The 24,679-nt window shown below is 41.1% G+C and overlaps 8 protein-coding genes across 8 annotated transcripts; 5 read left to right on the top strand and 3 right to left on the bottom strand.

Moving 5' to 3' along the window:
* Positions 1–1,217, bottom strand: EAF02_003869 (uncharacterized protein; the record flags this gene model as incomplete). Its single annotated transcript, XM_038899917.1, has 2 exons — positions 1–657; positions 714–1,217. The coding sequence occupies 2 exons, from the start codon at positions 1,215–1,217 to the stop codon at positions 1–3; spliced, it is 1,161 nt and encodes a 386-aa protein (XP_038760844.1).
* A 3,031-nt stretch (positions 1,218–4,248) lies between these two features.
* Positions 4,249–5,313, bottom strand: EAF02_003868 (uncharacterized protein; the record flags this gene model as incomplete). The annotated part of the gene is made up of 6 exons (XM_038899916.1): positions 4,249–4,499; positions 4,593–4,673; positions 4,738–4,865; positions 4,972–5,028; positions 5,145–5,168; positions 5,276–5,313. The coding sequence occupies 6 exons, from the start codon at positions 5,311–5,313 to the stop codon at positions 4,249–4,251; spliced, it is 579 nt and encodes a 192-aa protein (XP_038760843.1).
* A 960-nt stretch (positions 5,314–6,273) lies between these two features.
* Positions 6,274–8,199, bottom strand: EAF02_003867 (uncharacterized protein; the record flags this gene model as incomplete). Its single annotated transcript, XM_038899915.1, has 3 exons — positions 6,274–7,851; positions 7,939–7,960; positions 8,039–8,199. 3 exons carry the CDS (start codon positions 8,197–8,199, stop codon positions 6,274–6,276), a joined length of 1,761 nt encoding a protein of 586 aa, XP_038760842.1.
* Positions 8,200–10,389: 2,190 nt separating this feature from the next.
* Positions 10,390–10,688, top strand: EAF02_003866 (uncharacterized protein; the record flags this gene model as incomplete). Its single annotated transcript, XM_038899914.1, has 2 exons — positions 10,390–10,575; positions 10,638–10,688. The coding sequence occupies 2 exons, from the start codon at positions 10,390–10,392 to the stop codon at positions 10,686–10,688; spliced, it is 237 nt and encodes a 78-aa protein (XP_038760841.1).
* A 946-nt stretch (positions 10,689–11,634) lies between these two features.
* Positions 11,635–12,313, top strand: EAF02_003865 (uncharacterized protein; the record flags this gene model as incomplete). The annotated part of the gene is made up of 3 exons (XM_038899913.1): positions 11,635–11,766; positions 11,824–11,988; positions 12,059–12,313. The coding sequence occupies 3 exons, from the start codon at positions 11,635–11,637 to the stop codon at positions 12,311–12,313; spliced, it is 552 nt and encodes a 183-aa protein (XP_038760840.1).
* Positions 12,314–12,582: 269 nt separating this feature from the next.
* Positions 12,583–13,388, top strand: EAF02_003864 (uncharacterized protein; the record flags this gene model as incomplete). Its single annotated transcript, XM_038899912.1, has 3 exons — positions 12,583–12,844; positions 12,994–13,131; positions 13,180–13,388. The coding sequence occupies 3 exons, from the start codon at positions 12,583–12,585 to the stop codon at positions 13,386–13,388; spliced, it is 609 nt and encodes a 202-aa protein (XP_038760839.1).
* Positions 13,389–14,101: 713 nt separating this feature from the next.
* On the top strand, positions 14,102–15,848 carry EAF02_003863 (uncharacterized protein; the record flags this gene model as incomplete). The annotated part of the gene is made up of 5 exons (XM_038899911.1): positions 14,102–14,117; positions 14,191–14,261; positions 14,368–14,835; positions 14,887–15,589; positions 15,643–15,848. The coding sequence occupies 5 exons, from the start codon at positions 14,102–14,104 to the stop codon at positions 15,846–15,848; spliced, it is 1,464 nt and encodes a 487-aa protein (XP_038760838.1).
* A 604-nt stretch (positions 15,849–16,452) lies between these two features.
* Positions 16,453–19,340, top strand: EAF02_003862 (uncharacterized protein; the record flags this gene model as incomplete). The annotated part of the gene is made up of 6 exons (XM_038899910.1): positions 16,453–16,669; positions 16,742–17,182; positions 17,233–17,584; positions 17,643–17,768; positions 17,820–18,432; positions 18,489–19,340. 6 exons carry the CDS (start codon positions 16,453–16,455, stop codon positions 19,338–19,340), a joined length of 2,601 nt encoding a protein of 866 aa, XP_038760837.1.
* Between the last annotated feature and the right edge of the window lie 5,339 nt (positions 19,341–24,679).

Genomic DNA, 24,679 nt, shown 5'->3' with positions numbered 1-24,679 from the left:
TTATTTCTTCGTAGTGCTATTACTATCATCCCCTGGTCTCGAACTTGTGCTTCCTACTACCGTTGGACTACTCTCGCCATCGTATAGAGGATCATAGTCTTTGTTTCCCGACCTCAAACCTGCACGTTTATTTCTTGGTGTTTCTGGTCTAGTGTTTTTATGAGCTTTTGCCAAAACCTCATCATCTTCCTCCCCTTCAGACTGAATTCCATCACTGCTTCCGCTCGGATCAGCATAACGACCGTCTCTTCCCTCAAGATCACTATCGTTGTCCTCATCTGGTATAAGCTCATGATCAGGCTTTTGATTCTTGATAAATGAGTCGATGATGTAATATTGAGTTGCATTCATGATGACTGGGAAGATCAACATGACGAATATCACTTGTAATGCTTCATCACCCTCTGTCCATCTCAGTGCCCAGTCTCCAATTCGGGAAATCCAAGGAAGGACAAGGAAGATAATGAGCACGCATATTTTCATACCCATCAAACCGATGAAATAGATTATAGATTGTTTGAACCACCAGAATGCTTTTGGTGGGTGGCCATAATTGCCTGATTCGATCGATTCGGGAGGATTGCCAAATGGTGTCATAACAAAAAGCGAGGTAAGTATTCGAAGGAGAAATATGAGGATCGGAATGCCGATGGTTGTCTATAGTCAAATATTAGCATATATGGAAGTATCGTATCATAGACGAATGTACTTACATCAATAGCCAAGTTCAGTAAATAGAAGCTGCAAGGATTTGGATTATACTGCCCCGAATCACCCACCATTCTTTTCGCGACATTGCTGGCATCCAATTTGATACTGAATTGTCCACTCGATAACATGCTCATCAACAAATTTGCGATATGAACCAACACACTCCCAACCACTTGTTTCGAAACATCAAAGAACCAAATTTTCATAGGTCTTTGGGGTCTCTCTCTCCATCTTTTGTATACTAATGCCATCACAGCCAATAGACCTAACGAACCCTGAACCAATATGGCAAAATTCCCAAGAAGTTGGCATTCTCCAGTGTCTGAATCTGGGGAATCTTCATCTTTTGCGGTGGCGAGCATTGTCGCTGTCGTAGATGTGGGATTTACGAGATCGAGTAACAGCGCCGAAGAAGTTGCTATCGCAGAGGAAATAATGGAAGTGGGAGAGACATCGTTGAGGAGAGTTGAAGTTGATGTGGGCTCCAAGCCCGGTGGCGGTAGCATTAGCTGTCTTGTACGACGACAGTCGATATTCTTGAACGAGGATGGGATATGAACGGTTTGCGGTGATATGTAGAATTATCAAGTGATCGTCTGCGGAACCCTGGTCGTATTCTCGAATTGAAAATGGAATCAATATCGACAGTTGAATGTCGTGATGTTTGTAATGCCCGCAAACAGGGACTCTCTTAAGGTTAACTTTAGAGATGTTAATAAGTGCGCAATGACCTCACTAGGCGAAGTGGATTATATGGGAATGGCAATTTATTGATTGATGAATAATAGAAACAATCAACAATAGCATACTCCGTACAACAAAGACTGATGTGATATATGTGAAAAGTATAAGACAATATGAAAGTCAAAATGTATGCAACGACACAAGACAAGACAACACAACTCGACACAACACAACACAATAATAAAGATCTGAAATCAAGGTTCTTCTTTTCAAGCTGATGATCAAGTGGCGGCTATGTTGAAGAGGATGTGAGGCGATGCGAGGCTTGGATATTCTAGGCTAGTACCGCATACCAGATTTTCATCCTGTGACTCTGACTCTGAGCACAATTTATTCTGCTTATCCCGGTTGGATATCAAATCAAGCCTTTTGCTACGCTCGTAACCATAAAATTAGAGTTTCATATGTCTCAAATATAGTATCTCTTCTCCACACGAATGGCTAAACTTTGCACTTTATTCAATATGTACTTTATTATCGCTTGTTGTCTGTGGTCTGTTGTCTATGTCTATGAGATGATGAGAGGGGAAATGGCTTTGGATCTCCGAAATTCAAAATACCCCTTTTACCTCGATGTTCTTACATTGGATCCAACGATGGAGTACTCCGTACAATGGATGAGGAGCCGGCTTACGGAGTATATTGAAATGATGTGAAACATAAGACGCATGGTTCCTTGTCTCAAATACCAGGAGGTTTTCTCAAGCAAGGAGTCAAACGGTCGAATAGCCGCATTGGTGAAACTGTTTGATCCAATTTTGAAAGGTTGTCGGTTAAACGGAAACAAAACTTGTGACTTGGGAGATGTCAGATTGGAGATGGGGTTCTCATATCACCAACGAATGAATAGAGTTACGAGAATGGATTTGGCATTTGAAGATGGGATTGCCATATCAGCAATGAATGAATGAATGAATGAATGGAAAGCGAGACATCCAATCTGCACAACACCTACTACATACCGTATGCGGAACACAACAAAATCTCAATAGTATTGAACTTCACACATGACAGAGCACAAGGAGCTGTTACTCACAACACACAAGTTCCATTTCAGTAAAGTACGAACCTCTCATAACCCATCCCTCACCCATCAAATCATCAAAGCATCATCAAATCTCCATTCTAGACCGACCATCCATTGGTCCCTCCCTCCGTACACCTCCATACACCATACAACCATGACAAGCAAGTCTCCCATTGCCCATCGCGAGAACCCATTGCATGCATATCCAAACGCTCAAACAACCCATCCCATCACCGTCCCAAAGAAACCCCTCCCGTGAACTCATCATCCACATCGCGATTTACCGAACCCTCTAATCGCTCCTTCCCATATACAATCGATTTACTTAGCACTTGGGCATTTCTGAAATACAAAGATTGATTAGCTTTCTATTCACATTAATCCATCCATCTCCTCTCCCCTCTCCCTCCCCCTCCTCAATTCCTTACCTTTCCACAGCTGCAAACATAAGTATCCTTATCCGCGCCCTCTGGATACGCAACACCGCAGCTACACGCCAAACCGCCCTGGTTAACGAAGATTTGAAGACCTTGCATATTGTTCTTGACTTTCGACTTTGTGTGTGTGTGTGTTTCTTAAAAGGCAGGCAAGCAGGCAGGTAGATATTCGTAGAGTGCAAAAGCTTTCGATATCAAGACCAGATGTGCAGCTCAGAAGAAAGATCGATAGATAGATATATAGATTTCTTCACAACAGAAAGATACGGTACTTAATACACAAATAAACACACTTCTCCGCGAAGAAGAAAACGCAACCACCAATAGCAACAAGAAAGAGGGGCAAGCAATCATGCATCCAGCCCTCCCTCCCCCTCCTAAACACATTCACCGAATCTCTCTCATCCAATCTCACCCCCCTCCCTCCCTCCCTCGAGCATCCCCACGTAACGTAAATAACACATCCCTTTCTCCCCCATCTATACCCTATCTATCTACCCAGCAGACATCCCTCAACCAATCACCACACCCCTCTTACCAAACCTCAGACTCTTAACTATGCCCCGCAAACCAACGGCAAGGAAGTCACCGTCTCCGTCGGGAGGCATATCATAATCGTGTGATAAGAATCTCAGATACGCACTACGAGGCCAACCAATCCCAACATCACACATTTTTCCTCATTTCATCCATCCACGCAATTTATGCTTATTCGTGCCTCGTGACCAAAGTTGAATGAATGCTCTTTATGCAAGTCAATCACTCATCCGACCGCCCGATATCCGATAGAAGCACGCACGAGCCGTTTAGCATTTGGTCTAGGCGGAATTTATTGCAACACAAAGCAATGTTGCACGAAAATGAGATTTCCACGGAGGAGTCTACGGAGCTCAGAGAGCCTTATTACTGGGCATTATTATTCCCACATCTGTGTTGTAATCGAACTGAATGTTGTACAAACAAGGTAGAAGGACTAGGCAGACACCGTTGCAAGGCTATATGGAATGATTTTGAGGCAGTGAATGTGTAAAATACGAATCAATAAGGCCCTAATGTAGCAATTTGGTATTCGAAGCAGATGGTAGTATGTGCAACAATCATCATCCAAGAAAAAGGAGAATCAGCCTCGCGAGTTAAATGCCGCCCTGAATAGAAGAAAATTCACAATCTCAGCAGCAAAAGCTCTCCCGTCCCCATTGCATGTCGAAATAGTTGCTCTCTTTCCACAGAAGTGTAGGAGAGGAGAATAGTAAGTTAAGCTGTAAAGGGGAAAAAATCCATGTAAAAAGCGAGGGTTTTCCTGTCCCTTCAATAAATCAACAACACCCTCTAACGCCTGAAAACCAATCCCCGCACAAGAGCGAGGAAAGAGGTATTACGCCTTCCACCTGCCATCGCTGCACCCTTGATTCCACGATGATGTTCCAAATGTTGATAATTTCCCCCCTTTCCATGCATAGCAGTTGTAGTAGGAGATTTCTTCGTTGCAATTGGTGCAGATTGTGTTCGTCGTGTTTTCTTATTCCTAACATCCTTCGATGGCGAAACATTTCTAACCCTGGATGACGGGCCCATATACGCTGTAGACTCCATATTAGATATAGTGTTTGGGCGAGTTAGGGGCCCGTCAGATTGTTATTCGATGTTGTTCGCGGTTTTGAGCTGTTCTAAACTCGCTTTGCGAGCAGCGTATGAATCCGATTGATTTGAATTGGCACGCATCTTTTCCATTTTCTCGGGTTGATGGTAGAGAACTGTTTACCCAAGTATTAGTACAGGAAAATTCGATTGGAATAGAGACGCGGAGCGCAGACGTACCGACTAGGTATCGATTTTGGAAATTGAACCCATTCAATTTATCGCAAGCAGTCTTGGAATCCGTTACGTCTTCGTAGACAACAAATGCCGTACCTTTCGTGTTGGTAGCAATGCCTTGACGAATTTGTCTGGCGCATTGTCAGTACATTCTCAAAGATCGAGCAGGTTCATCTCAATAGAGATTCTTGATGTAGGTCCCGCCTGAGATTGCTGCCTCTCTTCCAATATACATACCGGATCGCACCGAATTTGCCAAACAGATCAAAAAGTTCTTCTGGCGTTACGTTGTAGCTATTATTCCAAATATCATCAGCCCTATGCACCTCAATCTGATTTCCATGTACACCAAATCCACAACCCCATCTCCAAGTCTCCACATCTGTTCTTTCTTGCATCAATCCACATACCTTAGATTCTTGACGAACAAAGCTCTACAATCAGCACATATGTTAGCTATGGATTCTCGATTCTAGCATTGAAGAGCCGGCTCACGCGACCAAATACAGGTACAATGAACAATAATCCTAGAGAGACATACCGATTAACTTCAGGAGCAAGTTTACCACCTCGATTCATAGCTTGGCTACAAATTCTCTTCTCTCAAACGTTACTTCCGCTTGTCAATATCTAGTATTATCTTGATTATTGGAGTTAGGTTGATGCGAAAAAAAAGGTCGTAGTATGGTGTATGTAACTGGAGGGGCGCACAGGTGGAAGCAAGCCTTCTTTTGTTCGTTGAAGGCTCAGGATTCGCGCTAGATTATATCGAGACTAGCGGCACTACTGCCTTAGAAATTTTTGGAGTCGGTGAGATCTTGATAAGATTAGATCTTGTTAATACCTGCTAGGTAGGTTGGTAGGTACGATTTAGAAAAGCTTTGAACTTCACAAAGCTGGAATTGTTCTGCGTATTTATTGAAGAAATGAAAGAGAAGGATCAGATCAATTCCTCTTTTCGTTGGCTATCTCTATGGCCTTCGAATAACCTTTCGTATAGCTATTGGTTAGGCCATCCGCCACATTGCTTGACTTGCTCTGAAAGGGTATTGACTTTGCACCGACATCATTCACATTCACAGCCTTGAAGTTAGGTAGTAACAATTTATTTGTTTGCATCTTCTTAGGTAGTACTGACGATCCTCATGTTCTATGTGTTACACCTGCAACACATATCTTCATCTCTGCGTGTATGTTGCCGATAGACTTTGAATATACAGTGAAGTGTTATCAATGTCGTCTCTCTTGACAATCGAGTATAAATTTGCCACTTGAGTTGTCGCCCCTTAACAAGGATAGCCCTTTTATTCACATGGTCTGTGACGGCATCAATTGCCTTCAGATGTGGAGATTTCACTCAGCCTGAGCTTTATACTCAAATTCTCATATCGTGAATACAAGGAACGTAGCACCGCATGTACCCACGCAGAGAACCTGCCCGGTGTACCATGGGCCATTTCAAGCCAATATTTGATGTCACAGAACACATTATGGTATGATCTAGAAGAAGATCAATTTTGGTACTACCTATGTATGCATTTACCATGTTATATATATTTCCTTGAAATCACCCTTCCCTTCTAAAGATCCATTCTTTTGATATCCACTTATGTGCAGTGATTTACCTTTATCAACTGTAACTTTAGTTCCCGTGATAGTAAATCGTCTCTCTCCAGGAACCCATCCATTCTCATCAGCCCATTCTTCTTCTACATCTCTCGTAAACGCAGTTACTCGTGAACAGGAATCTGAATCCCAAATGCCTTCTCGGTAACCCTTAGCTTCCCTGAGAGTATCAATCGCTTGACCTCTTAACTCTCTATTTCGGCAATGTGTTCCAACCATAAACATTGGAAGTATAACGCCAAAGTCAAAGTGATACTTCCCTCCTTGAATGATACGCGGCCGAAGTTTGGCTACATATTCCATTATTATACCAAACTCTTGAAAATATGCGTCCCATTCAATTGCGTTGACAATGAACAAACTTGCTACTTGTATCGTCATCATAGCCGCCTGTATTTTAGCAAGGCATGCAGCTAGAAATTCTCGAGAATCTTCGCTAGCACATAGTCCTTTGTTTACTAATGGTGCTGCGATACTTTCCCATCGCAGAATTTCATCAAGATAGGTGGTACAATCCCGTCTAAGAGTCGGGTTAGTACTAGGTATGACCGCAACAGAGGTCCATGAACAGTTCTCATCTTTGAGATCTAGCCCTTCATCGTCGGCTGCATACACGATGGGTTCTTCGTCATTCTTCGGTCGTTCTTCGAGGATAGTTTTTCTCGCTGTCGCTATCCAATGAAAGTTTCTCCGCATTATAATCTGCCACCAGTCATGGCATTCTTTGATACTTGAGAATGAAGAAGGCATTGATAGCAACAAATGATTCAAATCACGAGTTCGTCGCTCGTGAAGCTTTGAAGATCGACGATCAATTACGCATAGTGCTTGAAGATCAAGATCTGAGAAGGCTCTGCATAGATCATCGTCAATTGTAGAATCTTGCTGACAGCTGAAGGGCGGTAGGCTTTTGGATTTCTTGTCGAGCATAATCTCATGGAGAAGATTTTCTCCACTGGCAGCATGAGAAGCCGCTGTTGCAAGATGTCCCTGTATACTTTCGATTGAATACACGAGTAGGCAAGCAATGAGTGCTTTGCGGGCATTGTAAGAGCCTGGGTTCAGAGCTTGTCTCATTCCGACGAGAGCTTTACCATACTGGTCGAGGCCATATTGACGGTGTAGAAATGCCTCTATACCATTCGCCGTGCGACCTTTACTTAACGCCCCGAGGGCAACCAGAGCTTGGCTAACGAAAGGTTCCGATTCGCTTGCCTGGGGAATCAGCCGCTCCCAGACTGATCGATTAAACAATCTCGCGATATCACCAGCCGATGTTTCACGGAAATATTGAAAATATCGAGAATCTTGTTCGTTTTCTAGGATAGGACCGATGTGTATATTGACAATGGGTGATCGTAATTGTGGGGGAGAGTCTACCATGGACATTCGATTCGTATGCTCCCGCGATGATCGTTTGACAGCATGTGATGGATACCCCTCGCATTGAATTCCAGTCTTCTTACATCTTTTGCAAGAAGGTTTCGTTTCCTGTTATTCGTTAACACATATCTTGTGATAGAGTTGTGGAATTGCCCCTATACTTCCTGGGCAATCAGTCGACAAAGTATTACATACATCGCATTTGACTCGGCGCACTCTAGAAATTGGGTATCAGCTCATGCTAGTATGGCATATAATTGTTTAATCTTGTAACATTGAGATAAGACTTGCATACTTGCATGTATAGCATCCTGTCTTGACCTTTTGGTGCTTCACCCGGGACTTCCTCGAAGCCTCACTTTCATATGGAGCAATGTCTGCCTCCACGGTCGTAAGAAGTTTTCTATCATCCAATGGTGGAATTGTCATAAACTTTGAAAGTCGAAAAGGTTTCATGATTGCTGTTCTTGCATTGCAACATCATCATCATGGGCAACATATATCCTTGTATCCAGTGTAAGATCTCATACGAAGTATTTTAAGTGGTGTGCTTGTCGTTAAACAGCCTGAAATTCCTGGTGGGTCATTTCTCAAATGGTGCTACTCGAACGGGTAGGTCAATAGGGTGGTAAGGACGAGTACGGGATCAATCGTTGTTTGTATCAATTGATGTATAAACAAGCAAGTCAATAAATCAATATAATGTGTTGAACTTGACTCGATTCATGGGATTCATGGAGAGTACTGGTACAATGCCGGAGAATGGAAGCGGAATGTGTCGTCTCTTGCCAAGGCCATTAATCTGTCTTGGTGTTTTCTAACGAACGCCGCTAAGATTTAGTAACGAGTACATGCCAGGTGCTCTTCATTCTATCATACTACAACATCAAACTCGTTGGCCAATTATAAGGATTTCCTCTCGCCATAGGATCAGCATCACATACAGTCTTGAGAACATGGTCCTCAGGTTCAAACTATCTAGTTGTCTTCTCTTCATCAGTACCAATTCAGCGTTCTGATGATTTTCAGTCACAAAAACACCCTCAATTCGAGACTGTATGCTTCGCCAATAACATCTATCACTGCTGTTATGAGTGAAGTACAGAGTACAACCACAAGTCAGTGGAGTAATGTGCTTACACTCTCCTCATGTACCTAGTAAAGTAAGCAAAACCTGCTTCTTTTCTGTGATTAGTCACGAAACAAGATAGCACATTCCACAAATCTTGCTACTCAAATCACAACGGCTATCCGTGTCGAGGAAGAGATTGCCATATACAATTACACTTGTGACGTTGTATCTCTCACTCTTTTTGCATCTTTTTGGTTTCTTGAGAATCCAAAAAGACAAGAAACATGTGAAAGGGAGGCATACCGAGAGATCAATCTCCGAATTGCTTGCAGGAAGTTCCTTTGGCCTCTTTTCCCCAACATCACCCGTTTGGACAGATGAATAGACCTACTCTGTCTATATCACGACTACACTTGGAATATGAACGACGGTATCTTTTTTAGCTACCGATGGCTTCACTTTAAAAACGAGATTTCTTGTGTGTTCGCCTTTGAGGTAGGTACAGGATTCATTTTTATATACCAACGAGTTACCTATAGTAAGTAGATAACAATGAATTGGATCTTTCAATAACTTAATGCCTACCATTACCATCAAGCTGCTCCTCAAATTACATCTCATTGAAAATGGGGTTCCTCTCAGAGGGTGGCAATCCATTTCTTCCCTTAACCTCTCGTTATTGTTTTTGGACGGCTCCTTCTTATCAACGATTTGCCAATAAGATAACTAGGTACCGAATCAACCACCGAAGAAAAACTTGTTTATCGTGGAATGGAAAATACCGGCTGTCGCACTCACAACAACCTGGACAACAACAACACGATATCAAGGTTATTACGGACAATCAAACGTTGGATTTTTTCTAGAGAGGATATTGTACCTGCTCATGTGTGCAGATTGAAAGGTGTGCAAGAAGCCTGGCTCGAAACCACCGAAGTTTCTTTCGCACGATTTTCAGACCTACCACCTGAGTTGCGGATTCTTGTATGGACGCTCTGCTGTTACATGCATGGACGAATTATCCTTTGTGAGAGGGGAATTAGTATTCGTAGTATTTTATCCCAAAAATGCTCGCCCGAATCCTGGTATCATTACTGCTTGTGTGAAGTCAAGAGCCGCTGCCTTGGAGTGCTACTACGCTTCGAAGCGGAACAAACCCACCGTATATTTCAATCCAAGAGGCAATGACATTATGTACGAGCAAGTGAGATTTTGTCGGACCTCTATTGACACGTCTAGCGATAAACTGTCACAGTCTTCCCATTTACCAAGGTTCCCGGAACAGTATAACTCGGGTCAGTAAGGAAAGTTATCGAAAGCTTTTCCAATCCCGTGGTGCCACATATCCGAGAGAAATACTCGTAGTCATTGAGCCATCTCCTTGGAAGTCGCTAGATTTGGTAGGATTTAAAGACACAAAAGATTCATACTTGGAAGGGTCATGTGGCCATGGCATTATAGATTATTGCAAGTTTTTCGGATCCATCAGTTTCAATTCTATATATAAAGCGACTGATAATGTTCGACGGTCTACGAGAGCGCACGAGAACGGTTGTCTACATTGTCTACATTGCATGAAGCCAGACGATTACTATTTTCCTCTCTACGACTTCCACGAATTCGAAGGATGCCGCAAACGCTACATAAAAGCAGATCGCGACTTCGAACAACAAGAAGGCTTCCCAAAAATACGATTTGCCGAAGAAATTTTTACTCCGGGCCTTCCGGTCCTCAGACATAGTGAATTCAATCAATATCTGGTATGTTTACACTATTTTTCATTGTTTTCGCTTGCCTTCATCATTTAACTTATATATATTAGTATCTGAATCCCAATCCTACTCAAGCAACTCATCCATTACACCAGAAGTAGCCTGGCAACATCACGTTTACGCAATTGGGTGGGCGTAACGAATCACGCACAAATACATTCCTAAGGATTCAAGCAAACGAGCTTGTTTGGCAATAGTCGTATGAAGTGGGAGCTGGAGGGAAATCTGGTCATGAATAGGGTGCAACTTTCAGTTTCATCCCAAGGGCTTTAGTTTGCTTCTAATTTTGCACAAACTGATGGGAAAACTGCGAAAATCGACTCGGCGATATCTCTTGAAGTACTAGGTATTGTTCTAAGCACTTTGAGATTTGATGCAATGATTCATTACAAATTGAACAGTGAAAACCCGGCTCCTGATAACAAACAATAGAAGAATGGATTAGTTATAGGTTCTGAAAGTTAAACAGGCTCCCATCATTCCATGTACTCACCAGTGCATCATCTGTTCACACCATCGCCAGTTAAACGTACTGCTTTCCACAGCTTCATGCATCATATCTACATTCAGATACTACGCCTCTCTTCCTTCTATCATGAGAAACTCTGCCATTCGATCTTAATACTTGAGTAATCAGTATATCGTCTATTCGCTTCTGGAAGTCTCGTAGCGACATCAACGTGAAATGCAAGATTTATTTCTATCTCATCACTATTCTTTCTACAGCCCACATATCCATTTCCAGAACTCTCAAACCGTCATCCTATACCATTAAGCATTAATCATTACACAATAAACAAACTTCACAACCTTCTTCACAATCCCCCGCCCCAAACAAAAATTAACATCTCTCCAACCCCAACCCCGACCAACCCAGACCGTGAAAAATCTCTTCAACAACCAACTTCACCGGCCTATATCCCGACCTCGGGTGGCGATTCAACATTCAGGATATATGGATGTAGACTCATATCTCTATTCCCATTCTTCATCCCCTTTTTACTAATTTTTTCGCCCCCAAAACGAAACGTTAAAAGATTAAGAAGAATGCCGCGTAGTATCGCATCTAGCCTTTCGTCGTCATCTTCATCGTCTTCGCGGAGTAGAAGAGGTAAAGCTGCGAGCTCAGTGGGTCTGAGTAGGAGACAGAGAGGGTATAGAGGGGGCCATCAAAGTAGAGTATGTTTCAATTTTGTTTGTGTTGCATTGTGGATACCTTGTTAATGATGTTGTTAGAGCGCGAGACCAGCCCCTGTGGAAGAAGGTAGGGCAGATGTATATGAGGAGGATAGTGAAGATGAAGATGCGAATGAAGGGGGAGAGAATGAGGAAGATGAAGAAGGAGAAGAGAGTGAGGACGAGGAAGAAGAAGAAACGAAACCTTCCCCGGAAGGACATCCTGTAAGTATTTTCACCTCCATTATCAGTTGGGTCTTAGTACCGAAATGTAAATCCTAATAATAAATGAAAGCCCCAGCATGCTAGTCCAAGAAGAAGAAGGAAAGGTACTTCCAGTGGCTCATCTAGACATTCAGCACAATCCTCTCGAGGATCCCACGGCTCGTCGGGAAAGCACAGGAGGGGAAAGAGAAGGAAGCAAAGTAAGAAGAATGAAAACAGAAGCAAAAACAAAAGCAAAAATAGAGAAGGATCGGGGTTTTTGGGAAAGCTGAGGAGTGCATGGGCGAGAGTGACAGGGTCGCCTCGTAGAAAACGAACTGTTTGATGCATTGGAGATGATTGGAGGAATGAATGGAGGGTTGAAATTTGTCTTGTAAAATATTGGGTTAACAACTATACAACGGGGAGTTTGTGTAATGAGAGGGGATTAAGCGTTTGTATCTCAACATCCGGATATCCTCTATATCCGGTGACTTTATAAAATCCTCACTGCTACAAAAGAACAAACACCCACAGCCATGTCTATAAAGTATCCATCCTTCTTTGTCATGACCCGAGCTAAACAACTATTTGTCCATTCATCTAAGAGCAATCATGTCATCTCCAAAACACCTTCGCATTGGCGTATTCATTCCAGCTGGATGCCAGCTTCTTGATATGTCAGGCATCGACATTTTTTCCGTGCTTTCACCAGAATACCTTTCAGCATGTGGGTTACCAGCCCCATTGGTCGCACTTGGGATTAGTTGTACGATATACTATATATCTCTTCCGTCCACTGGGCCCGAAGTTGAATTGACAGCTAATGCTTTCCTTCGATTATCGAAAACTACAAAAACCAATGAAGTGCAGCCAGGTATGTTGGATATCATGATGGTTCCGGGACCAGATCCTAGAATAGTATCGGATCAAGACACACGAACATTTTTGAAATCACACGCCGAGTGGAGGGGAGAGAAGGAGAGAAGGTTGATATCTTAAGCATCTGTACGGGAATTTTCTTAGTGGCACAGTGTGGAATTTTGAAAGGATTGAGTGCTAGTGGACCAAGAGCTCTTATTCCGCGATTGAAGAAGGAGTTTTCGGACACAAAATGGGTTGATGACAGGAGGTGGGTTGTGGATGGTAATATTTGGAGTAGTGGTAAGTTTATGATCGCACAGTATGTACGCGCAACTAACACGCAGATAGGTGGCATTACCAATGGACTAGAGATGATTGCTGCATACATAAGGCAAAAGTTTCCTAGTCCAGCAGCAGAGGCAGTAATAGCAATGGCAGATGTTGGAGAGAAAGGTGTCTTTTATACAAATGGAAATACGAACGAAACGCTTCGGTGGTTATGGCAGATCTTGAGAGCAGTTGGTCTTGGCATTGGAAAGGACAAAAAATCTCGATAGGGAAGACAGGAGTAGCATCATATTGTTTGTTGCTTGAGTGAAGCGTGTGACAAAACTCGAAGATTTCCATGGTGTTGTACTATTTTGTCGAAACGACTTATCTGCAGCCAGATTCTCAAGTTGTCAGATTGTGTAAGAAGCATACCTATAGAGATTGAATTTCCAGTGAATGTAACGGTGGAAGCCTTTTCTTCTTGTGGGTGGTTGATGTGCTTGATATGATTTTAACATACTCGTGACATATATCGAGTAGATGTGATATAGTATATACTCGAGTATCGAGGAGTATCGAGGAGTGTCGAGGAGTATCGAGACTTCTCGAGACTTCTGTATTGGACCTTTAAAAATCTTACAGTGGAGAGCTATGAGAAAATAAACGTCAATTAACCAATCATCAACCAATCAAATTATATCGATATACCAAGAGCTAACCCTCAATGGGTAGTAGTTGTCACACAGTGGATCTCAAATCTCACTAGCGTAGACGGATAAGCTATCTTAGTGTGTTTAGTGTGCCGCAGAATGAGAAAAAAAAAGTTGTCGGGTATCTTTTCTTCAAGAACTACCTTTTATCAAGACACCGCTCACCAATCTCTTCTTCTAAAATCTCTTCAACTCATCTCAAGATTCTTATTTACTGTTTGCTTTTTGAAACAGTTCTTTTTCATTTATATTAACATCAATTGAATCATCAATTCATAATTCCTTACATGATGCCTCTCCTTCCAGGTATGTCAACAGAAATCATCTCGTCTGCCTTGTTTTGGTCTTGCGAAAATATTCATCTAACTTCGCGCTACAGTCGCCATGTACGGCCTTGAGGTCCCAGCAGGAGATATTCTCATTCCTGCTGTTCCAGATTTCCCAGCTACCGTAAGTGTCACATTGTTTTCTACTACATTGATGTTGCTGTTGCTATTTCGGTCACACCTAGCAGGCTCCAATGGAAATTACAAACGTTAACAATTTCAATCTCTAGTTCCGCATTACCATGGCAGCAATCGACCCAACTGAACCTGCCGATGATGCTGAAGGTGTCAAGCCTAGATCAACCTTGAAGGTCATTCGTCAATCGAGTGCTGAGGATGAAGAAGATGACAGTGAAGATGATGATGAAGGTTCGGATGATTTATTACGTGCTTTGTTGGCAGATAATGACTCTGGATCAGATGAGGACAGCGAGGACGACGAAGAAGCCAATGGAGGACCAAGCGACCCCTCCAAGTCCAAGAAGGCCCAAAAGCAAGCTGCTCTCAAGGAGCTTCTTGCTTCCATCAGTAAAGACGATTCCGACGAAGAAATGGAGGACGCTTCCGACAAGAAGGTCGCCAAGAAAGGAAAGGCCAAGGCCACCGCCGAGGTCGAGGAGGAGAGCGAGGATGAGAGCGAGGATGGTGAAGGTATTGAGGTTGAGGAATATGTTCTCTGCACTCTTGACCCAGAAAATGTATGTGTCAAAGACCCCGCTTGTAATGAAATCACGCTGACCGTAATGTAGCACTATCAACAACCTCTCGACATCACCATTGGCGAGGACGAGACCGTTTTCTTCAAGGTCACTGGTACTCACACAATCTTCCTTACTGGTAACTACGTGATCCCAGATGACAACGGACACAACCATCACCACGAGGTTTATGACTCTGATGAGGAAGATGATGAGGACTATGACCTCTCTCCAGATGAGGATGAACTCGAACTCGAGATGGACTCGGATGAGAGCGATGAACTCGATGGTGCCCGCATTACCGAGGTCGAGTCCGAAGACGAGGAGGCCCCAAAACTTGTCAAGGCCGACAAGAAGGGCAAGAACAAGCGCTCTGCTGATGAAATCGAGGAGGCCGCATCCCTCGATGCCATTATCGCCAAGGCTGCTGACTCTGAGGAGCCAAAGCTTAGCAAGAAGCAACAAAAGAAGTTGAAGAAGAACAACGGCGAGGCTGTCCCAGCCAAGGTAGAGGAGGTCAAGAAGGATGCCGCTAAGGACGAGAAGAAGGTTCAATTCGCTAAGAATCTCGAGCAAGGACCAACTGGATCTGCCGCAGCTAAGGTAGACCCCAAGAAACCTGCATTGGGCGTCAAGACTGTCGACGGAGTAAAGATCGATGACAAAAAGCTTGGTTCCGGACCAGTCGCCAAGAAGGGTAACAGAGTTGGCATGCGCTACATCGGAAAGTTCACTGATGGCAAAGTCTTTGATTGTAAGTTGATACCCTTCAAATTTTCTTAGAACTTTCTAATATTTGAAATTTAGCAAACAAGAAGGGCAAGCCTTTCTCCTTCAAGCTCGGTGCCGGCGAGGTCATTAAGGGCTGGGACATCGGTGTCGCTGGTATGTCAGTCGGTGGAGAGCGAAGATTGACAATTCCAGCACACCTTGCATACGGCAGCAAGGGTGTCCCTGGTATCCCAGGTAACTCCACCTTGACTTTCGATGTCAAGCTCCTTGAGATCAAGTAAACGCCATCGTCATTTGTATAAGGAAGTCTCAGTCGTTTCAGAAGTGTGTTTTTCAATGATTCGAGGCTGATGGTCACTTTCATATCTATTGTACAATTTTCTCTTTACTTTCATGTATCTCCTTGCTGTCTGCGATTTCATGATATTTTCATGATATGTTAATCAGCAATGTAATGTTTTTGCATAAGTCTCCGACCTGAGCAGTTCTCTGTTTAGACAGGAAGCAGACTACGCAAAATGGGATGATGAGGTTTGCATAGCACTACAGGCGTATTTTCAAAAAGTTCGAATAGGTTTCAAACACAGGGGATTGTGCTTTAATCGGTTATCTCATAATAAACAAAAACTACTATACCAATGCAATATCGCCCTTTCCCAATGATATCTGATGGTGATGCCTTCCCTTGTTGAGCAAAGAATCTACCCATGGGTAGGAGCCCTCAAAGCAAATGATAGATAAAAGTATTACTTCTCGTTCTTCTCATTCTTGTAACCTTCATCAGTATCAACATTCTTTGTCAATCATTTGTATGCTGTTTAGCAGTTCCATTCTTACATTTTAGTATCGATAATCATTATCTAACCCTTGAGAGGATCCTCGACAATGAAAAGAACTCGTACCGGTCCTGCACTCGATCTCAATGCAGTAGACCAAACTTGCCCGCCTCCTCAATTGGAGAAGCCTCTTTTTCTCGAATCCGTTACTCAATTGGACTCAGTATCTCCGCCAAATTCTCCCACACATCATATTCATAGACCTTCGAAGTTTCGACGTCAAGGATCAAAGATTCTCTCGGTTTTACGTTCGTTGACTAACAACAGTAAGTGATTTCTTCTCTGTTTGTCTTCCGTTTCTACCTTACCCATTCTAACCGTTGGTTGTGCAATGTTAGGCTCAAGTATAGCTCTAGAAGATGATTATGCACCGTTGTCACCTCCTCCCGAATCTGTCGCTCTAGGAAAGAAAATCTCCATGGCTTTACTTAAAGCTCCACCCACAATCGTTCACCGTACACAGTTCAAAAGCAGACCCAGTTTGATCTCTCTCGATAAAGGTGTTTTGGAATTCATGCCTGATGCTCCTACTCCTCCATCGAGTGCAGAATCTGCAAGCAATAGTGGAAAATCATCTGGCCCTGATGCTAAACAATCGACTCAAAAAACTTCTCTCGAATCAAAGTTCTCGCAAAAATCTGTGGGTGTTTCGCATCACTCTTCAGAGAACAAAAAGGTCATGTCGAAGAACATGAATCAAGCAGAGGTAAGTTCTGCTGAGGGAGTTCTGGCATCGATCACTGAAAGTGAGAATGTTGAATGTCCACAGCCAGTTCCAAGTATGTTTCCCCTCTTGCTCTATAATATAGTTACGACTGACAATTTACAGCTGTGATCACCGTCGAAAAGGCAGCTTCTGCAAAAGTTTTCTTCGAAACTTATTACAATGAGGTTACTGCCAAAGCAATAACACCTCGATCTCTCCGTCGCTTGAATCTAGAGAATGAGCTACTCAACGATATGATCTCTACCCCAACAGATAAAGCCGAGAGACTCCAAGCATTAGCTACAGCAGAGACGAATCATCTCAGACAGACGAGAAATATGAAGGTGCGAAGTACCAATGCTTTGCAGGGTAGAGATCATAAACCTTCAAACTATGAGGTAATTAAGGTTCTTGGAAAGGGTAGTTTTGGTGTTGTGAGATTAGTGAGAGAGAAATGGGCACCAGGTGCTAGCGAGTAAGTTTCATTGTCTTGGTTTATTGTTTGATGGAGCTGATTGACTGATGATGGATAGATCGGAACCAAGTAAGCGTATCTACGCCATGAAAGTGATCAAAAAATCGGATATGCTCCGAAATAGTCAAGAAGGTCATTTGAGAGCTGAGCGTGACTTTCTCGTTGCTGCTGAGGGATCTAGATGGTAAGTGGAGGTAATGATATCTCTATTGGTGATACTAATCAACGTGAATAGGGTCATTCCTTTAATAGCCAGCTTCCAAGATCTCAACAATTTGTACCTCGTCATGGACTACATGCCAGGAGGAGACTTCCTCGGCCTCCTCATTCGTGACAATGTTCTCTCTGAATCCGTCACAAAATGGTATATTGCCGAAATGATCCTCTGCATCGAAGAAGCCCATGCTCTTCGCTGGATCCATCGTGATATCAAACCAGACAACTTCCTAATATCTGCATCTGGTCATCTAAAGATCTCTGACTTTGGATTAGCATTTGATGGACATTGGTCTCATGATCAAGCTTACTTTCACAATCACAGATATTCGCTTCTGAATAAACTTGGAATCACTGTTGAGGGAGATTCTCTTGATAAAAAGGAAGGAAGAAGTGTCGCTGCAGCTATGAAAATGGCTCATGTGATGATGGGTGGAAAAGAACGTCATGAGAAGAATTCGGATAATGCGTCGGAGTCAGAGAGTATTCTTAATTGGCGTAATCGTTTTGGTAATAGGACCCTTGCTAGATCAGTGGTAGGTACGAGCCAGTATATGGCGCCGGAAGTAGTGAGGGGTGAGTTATATGATGCTAGATGTGATTGGTGGAGTGTTGCTGTTATTCTTTATGAGGTGAGCTACTAGTCCCTATACCTTATACGAACAAAGTGATGCTGATAAGATCACAGTGTCTTTACGGTCATACACCTTTCCTTGCAGAGGAAGGCGGGAGACAACAAACCAAGATGAACATCTTGAATCACAAAACCACATTCCAATTTCCCTCGCGTCCATCCGTCAGCAGAAGATGCCAAGATCTCATCCGTAGCATCATCCAAGAAAAAGACCATCGCCTCTGCAGTCGCCGCTACAAATCTCGAGACACAGCACCCGGCTCCGTCTCTTCCCGTCGAAACCTCGATTACGCCGGTCGTTACGTCTACCCCAACGATGGCGAAGATATCAAAGCGCATAAATGGTTCCGCGACATTCAATGGGATCGTATTCATTTAATGCCTCCCCCTTTTATTCCCAATATCAAGTCGATGGATGATACGCATTATTTTGATGAGGAAGAACCGATTTCTGATTTCTCGGAAAGTGTGGCGAGTGTGCAACCGACGGTTCAACAGATTACTGATGCGCTTAAACCGTTCAATCGCGAGATTCAAATCCTTGCGACGGGGTTTATAGAGAGACCGCATGATACGGTTAGGTTGAAGAGGGTGGAGAAGGAAATCGATCAGTTTGCGATGAGGGATGAGGAGAAGGAATATTTGAAGAGGTTTGTGAGAACATTTGGGAAGAAGGAGAGGAAGCGACCGAGAGATAGGTTGTTGAGGGATAAGGAAATTGCGCCGAAGATTCTGGAGTTGAGGAAGAAAGGGGCGTTCTTGGGGTATACTTATAGGAGGATTGATATGGGGATGGGAGCGAGAGGGGGTGGAGATGGTAGTGGAAGTGGGAGTGGAAGGGGAGTGGTAGCAGCGGGAAGCTGGAGGCCGAATGTTTGGCATCGGGCTAGATTGAGTGTTCATTGATTAGATTGTTTTGAATTGCGTGGAGATTATGAGGTGGGTGGTTAGGCTCGACGAGAAAATGTGGGAATATGTGAGGACTGGGTTAATGATGAGGAAATGGATGAATGTTTGACTGGTGTCCGGCTTAGCCTGGCTGGGCTGGGCCGGGTTGAGCTGTAACCGAAAGGATTGACTTTTGTATTGGTTTTATAGATACTGTACACATTCGTTTATTGAAATTCTTCTTTTACTACTAATTCGACTTGATTCTCTCTTTCAGTATGACCTGAATTTGCTCTTGATTGTGTTACTAAGACGTTTGCATTCCTACACGATGGAGGAAAATGAGGCGAGTGAAGCATAAAGAAGCTAGTGAAAGAATAACCGAGGGGCTTGAAAAGAGGAGGTGTAAGTAATGTATCAATGGCCTTTGTCCTTTTTGTTTGCTTGTAATCTCAAATTAAGTAGTATAAAAGATAAGTATAATCGGATACGTGCCTTGCTTGTAAGGAAGAGACGTGATATATATGTAAATGAATAGGAAAGGTTGGACGAGCCGAGTTTTATTTCTGTGTATATAGAAGCAGGTGAAGGGGAGAGGGAAGGGGGTGGAGAAAGGTGATGATGTATCGGATTGTTTGTCTTTGGCATAGAGAGGAGAGAGGGGTATAAAAAGTATTTGTGGGAAGAAAGTACAATTTGATTAGATTTAAAGATAGTATGGGGTATATAGTATATAATATGAGGAAACATCGCACATTCCGTCGTCATTAAGCCGAACTCCAAAGGCAATGATTAGGGGGGGAAAAAAGATATTCCAAAGAAATTGAAATATGGTGGTACTCAAACGCGATCCTCAATTTCGTGAACAGATATCTTCATGTCTTTATTGTTATCGTCATCGATGGGATAAAAGTCGGTGATGTCGACGGATTTTTCACTGGGGTTATGGGGGTATGGAGAGCTAGAACGATTCGAGTTTTCAGAGAGCTCCCAGACGTAGTGATTGAGCAGGAGACGATGTTTGAGGAGAGATTGAAAGTCTGCTCCGCGAGCGGCGTTGGCGATGTTATGGGCTTGAATGAGGATTAGAAGGAGAAATCCTTCGATGATCTGGGGGTTATGTTAGTATGGAGGTTATGATGAGTGCATTATGCTGGTCAAGGCGGACTATGAAAAGAGAAAGGTTAGACGTACCATAGTTGGGGTATTGCATAGAAGTTGACCGGTTTCGGACCATTTCATTATAGATGCAGTGGCAAGTAATGCAAATACAACACCGACAGATGCGACGCACACACCCGATAATGCGCAAAACTCTCCTGCTGCGGCAGATGCTCTTGTGCTAAAGTTTCTTGGCTTGGTAGGGGTTTGGTACGGGGATGGGATATTAAGTAAATCTAATAATCGATCATCGCTCTCGGCAATTTTCTCAAATTGTACCTCTGCAACTTTCTCGTCTCGATAATAAACATTCCGAAGTACAAAAACCGTCGATAAAACCCACGAGACCGGTAAAAGTACCAATGTGTCGGGATATCGATCATGTGATCTAAGAGGGCACTGTATTGCACTAGCGTATGTACTAGCGTATGCACTAGCGCTAGCACTTCTACTATATCAAGTACTAGCTTCCTATAGTTAATAATGATCAAGATGAATAATATAATCAATCATATTAATAAGAATAAAGTACTTTACACTTTAATTAATATCAAATTGATACTAATATTAATTAGTAATATCACAAATTAGGGCCTTGGATTCTATTAAAAAGCATTAGGTGTTTAGAAATAATATTCAGGATTGATAGAAATTCTGAAGAGACTACAAAGAAAGATATCATTGTACTGGGTACAATATACTTTTTCTTCTTGTTATACTAAAGAATATGCTTTGGATAATTGTATCAGGAAAATATATTCAAAAGAATTGACTGGTCAAATATAACAAATCGATTTTGTATCCATTATATATTCACCTTTGTACTGTATATTGTATAAGATAAACCTTTTATTTAAATATCTTTTATATACCCTTTCATACCTCTTATACCTACAATCTACCTACAATCTTTTGAAATACCTATAACCTTTGAAATACCCCTATACACACTCTATTATATCGGACAGCGACAACACCCCGATCACCTTTAAGATCATCAGCAAGGAACTATACACAAAGAGGAAAAGGAGTATTGCGAAGAGTGATTAAGCCTATTGAAGAAACAACAAGCTGATAATGGAATTGTTGATTTTGACTCTAAGGAGTTCACCAAATACATCAAATTCAAGTGCAAGCAATATGACTATAAGGATATCAATGATAATAAGCTAGCCAAGGTCTTTATAATGACTTTAGTATATTCATAAGTAGGCAATTCGCGAAGATCCATTAGTTGGATATACAAAAGCTATATATAATATTATATACCCGAGGGATATGAATACCGAAATTAGATATTAAAGCATCTACAGCTTTATATGATTAATCATATAGATTTATTACAGATACATGGACAAAAAACCAAATTCAGGAAGTTCTGAAAGATTGTAATCTTAAAAAACCTAAGTTTAGATCCAGAACAATCAACAGATTTATTAATAACAACTTTGAATATAATGAAGATAATCGAAAAAATAATAAGAAGGGTAATGAAAAAGGAGATTCTGATAATAATAATGATAGTAATGATAATAGGAAGAACAATAGAGGTCGATGCGATAGGGATAAGAAATTATCAATACATTCTAATATACAATCTCTTATTAATTTGTCGAAATTCTACACCAATAAGGAGAAATATAACAGGGATAACAATAATTTCGATTTCAAATTCTCGATATTCTATGAAATCTTATAATATGCAGAGATGCCTATGGATATGCAATATAAGGCATTCCCAATCATATTAAAGGACAGCGTGTTTGAGTTCTTTTATGCCAATTACGAAGCATTACCACCTATATTCAGAGAGCTTTATACTTATATGTAGAGTAACTTTGAGGGAGAAGAGTATCAATATAATATACTATCTAAATGAAATAATATTACTCTCAAATCAATTAAAAAGAAGTATAAAAACAAGCCATTTAGTAAGTATCTTACCATTATGATCAAATAGCTACATATACTACAGCATCAACTTAATCCTATTATACAGCAAATGTCATATCTACACAATAAGCTTATACTAGTATGTAAAGATGTTGAGGTATATAACCTAGCTTATTTCAACCCTAAAAAGGAGGTGTCTGGTTTAATTAATCAATTGTGATAATCCATTAATATATGGGAGAGATTGTATAAAGAAGAAGATACAGTGCTATTCATTAACAGAAGATTCCGTAATAATAATAATCGGAATAGTTCAGGTGGTTCTAGAGGTTTTAAAAGTGGTAATTTCAGAAGCAACAGTTTTAAGAGCAATACTAATAGGTTTCGACAACAATCTAATTCTTTGAATCAACGAAATCGTTGTTGGATATACAAGAAAGAGGGATATCGATCAACAAAGTATTCCCAAAAGAAACAGGATAAAAACCAATATGAATATCGGGAAAAGATCAAGAATGATAGTACAATGTGTTTAATAAGCACTACGATTAATGATTAATCAAATACAAAAAGAAGCTACTAATGCAGAATCTGATTCAGAAATCGAAATGGGATAGTTCTTTATAGATCTTGATATTGATAATACTGAAAAAGAAGTATTTTTTGTTAATTCAGAATCTGTAAATAGCCAAGAGATATTCAATTAATTATTAATCAATACGATATTGCATACATTGATTAGAGACTCTGTTGAAGCTACTCTACCAACAGAAAGTGCGATAAACGTTTTTACACAAATTACACAAACAAGGAATTCTTCGGTATATGTATCGATACAGTTTGTGCAGGTAAATCTATAGTTGGAATTGGATAATATTATGTATAGCAACAGGTATACCCAGTAACATATAATCCATAAACAGCGGAAGCAGTGAATATACGCTTTGGGAAAAGGATTGTGATATCAATAGGTTTATTTCGTATCGATACACCATTTGAATACATTGTTTTTTCACATTGTAAATACCGATATTCCATTTTTATTAGGACTTAAGGATATAAACCAGCTTAAAACATTCTACAACAATATCATCAACAAATTCATCAATCCAACCGGTCAATATTCTGTCATTAGGAGACACGGGCATGCATTTTTGATATAAAAGGTAAATATGGATCAGCTCATTCAAGAGTTTATTCACCAGAATGATTGCTATTTAATAAACTACTGAACTATAATATTTACATCAACAATTCGGCTATCCATTTGCACAATGCTTTTTATAGTGTACTACAACACACAGGCTACAATGAGAGCAATGATACTATAAAATATCTCACCAAATACTACAAGCATTATTAATGCATAGCAAGTCACCCAAATGTTTTAGGTTCACTCTACTAGAGGATACTGAATTTAACTATGTTATATATATCAATATCATATACATTGCAGGCAAACCAATTCTGTATATTGTTGATGAGGCAATACGCTATCAAGCAGCTCGATTCCTTGAAAACATTTCAGCTAAGTATATATTCGATACTCTTCAAGAATGCTGGATTGATGCATATATGGAACCATCAGATTATATTATTCATAATGCAAAAAAGAATTTTATAAATAAAGAGTTTATCCAAAATACAAAATCTATATCAATCACCATCAAAAGCATACCAGTTAAAGCACACAACTCTATAGGTATAGTAAAAAGATATTATTATTCCTTATGCTATGCATACAAGATCTTGACTAAAGAGCTTGAAGATGACAATTTGATGAAAATAATAATCCTACAAATAATAGTGAAAGTTGTGAATGATACAAGCCGGACTGAATAAACTTGTTCCCACACTACTAGTTTATAGGATATATCCTAGATTGAGTAATATTAATCCCATCACCCCAATAATTATTTAATACATAAAAGCTATGAAGAAAGCTATAGCAGAAGTATGTTATATACAAGCTAAGAGATAGGTTACAGAAGCGCTTAGACTGAGGAATGGACTATCCATGACATCAGTTCTTATTCTATCACTTAATTTATAAGTTTTAGTATGGAGAGAAGGAAAAGGTGGTAATATATTAGGTAAATGGATTGGATTATATATTCTGATTGGAACGGATAGGGAAATATATGAAGTGGAACTTATTAGTGACCAACTAAATTCGATCTACATCTATACAACCTTTTTATAAAGAGCCTGAAGAAATCGAATTGACTAATAATAATGATATAAATGGTGATGATAATGGTAACACTATAGTAGTTTGATATATTACAAATAAAGATACCACG

The sequence above is a fragment of the Botrytis sinoallii genome (genome assembly GCF_014898435.1).
Source record: "Botrytis sinoallii strain Bc 23 chromosome Unknown BSIN_005, whole genome shotgun sequence".
NCBI lineage: Eukaryota > Fungi > Ascomycota > Leotiomycetes > Helotiales > Sclerotiniaceae > Botrytis > Botrytis sinoallii.
The sequence above is the reverse complement of the archived record's forward strand: the minus strand, read 5'-3'. Positions and strand labels throughout refer to the sequence as shown.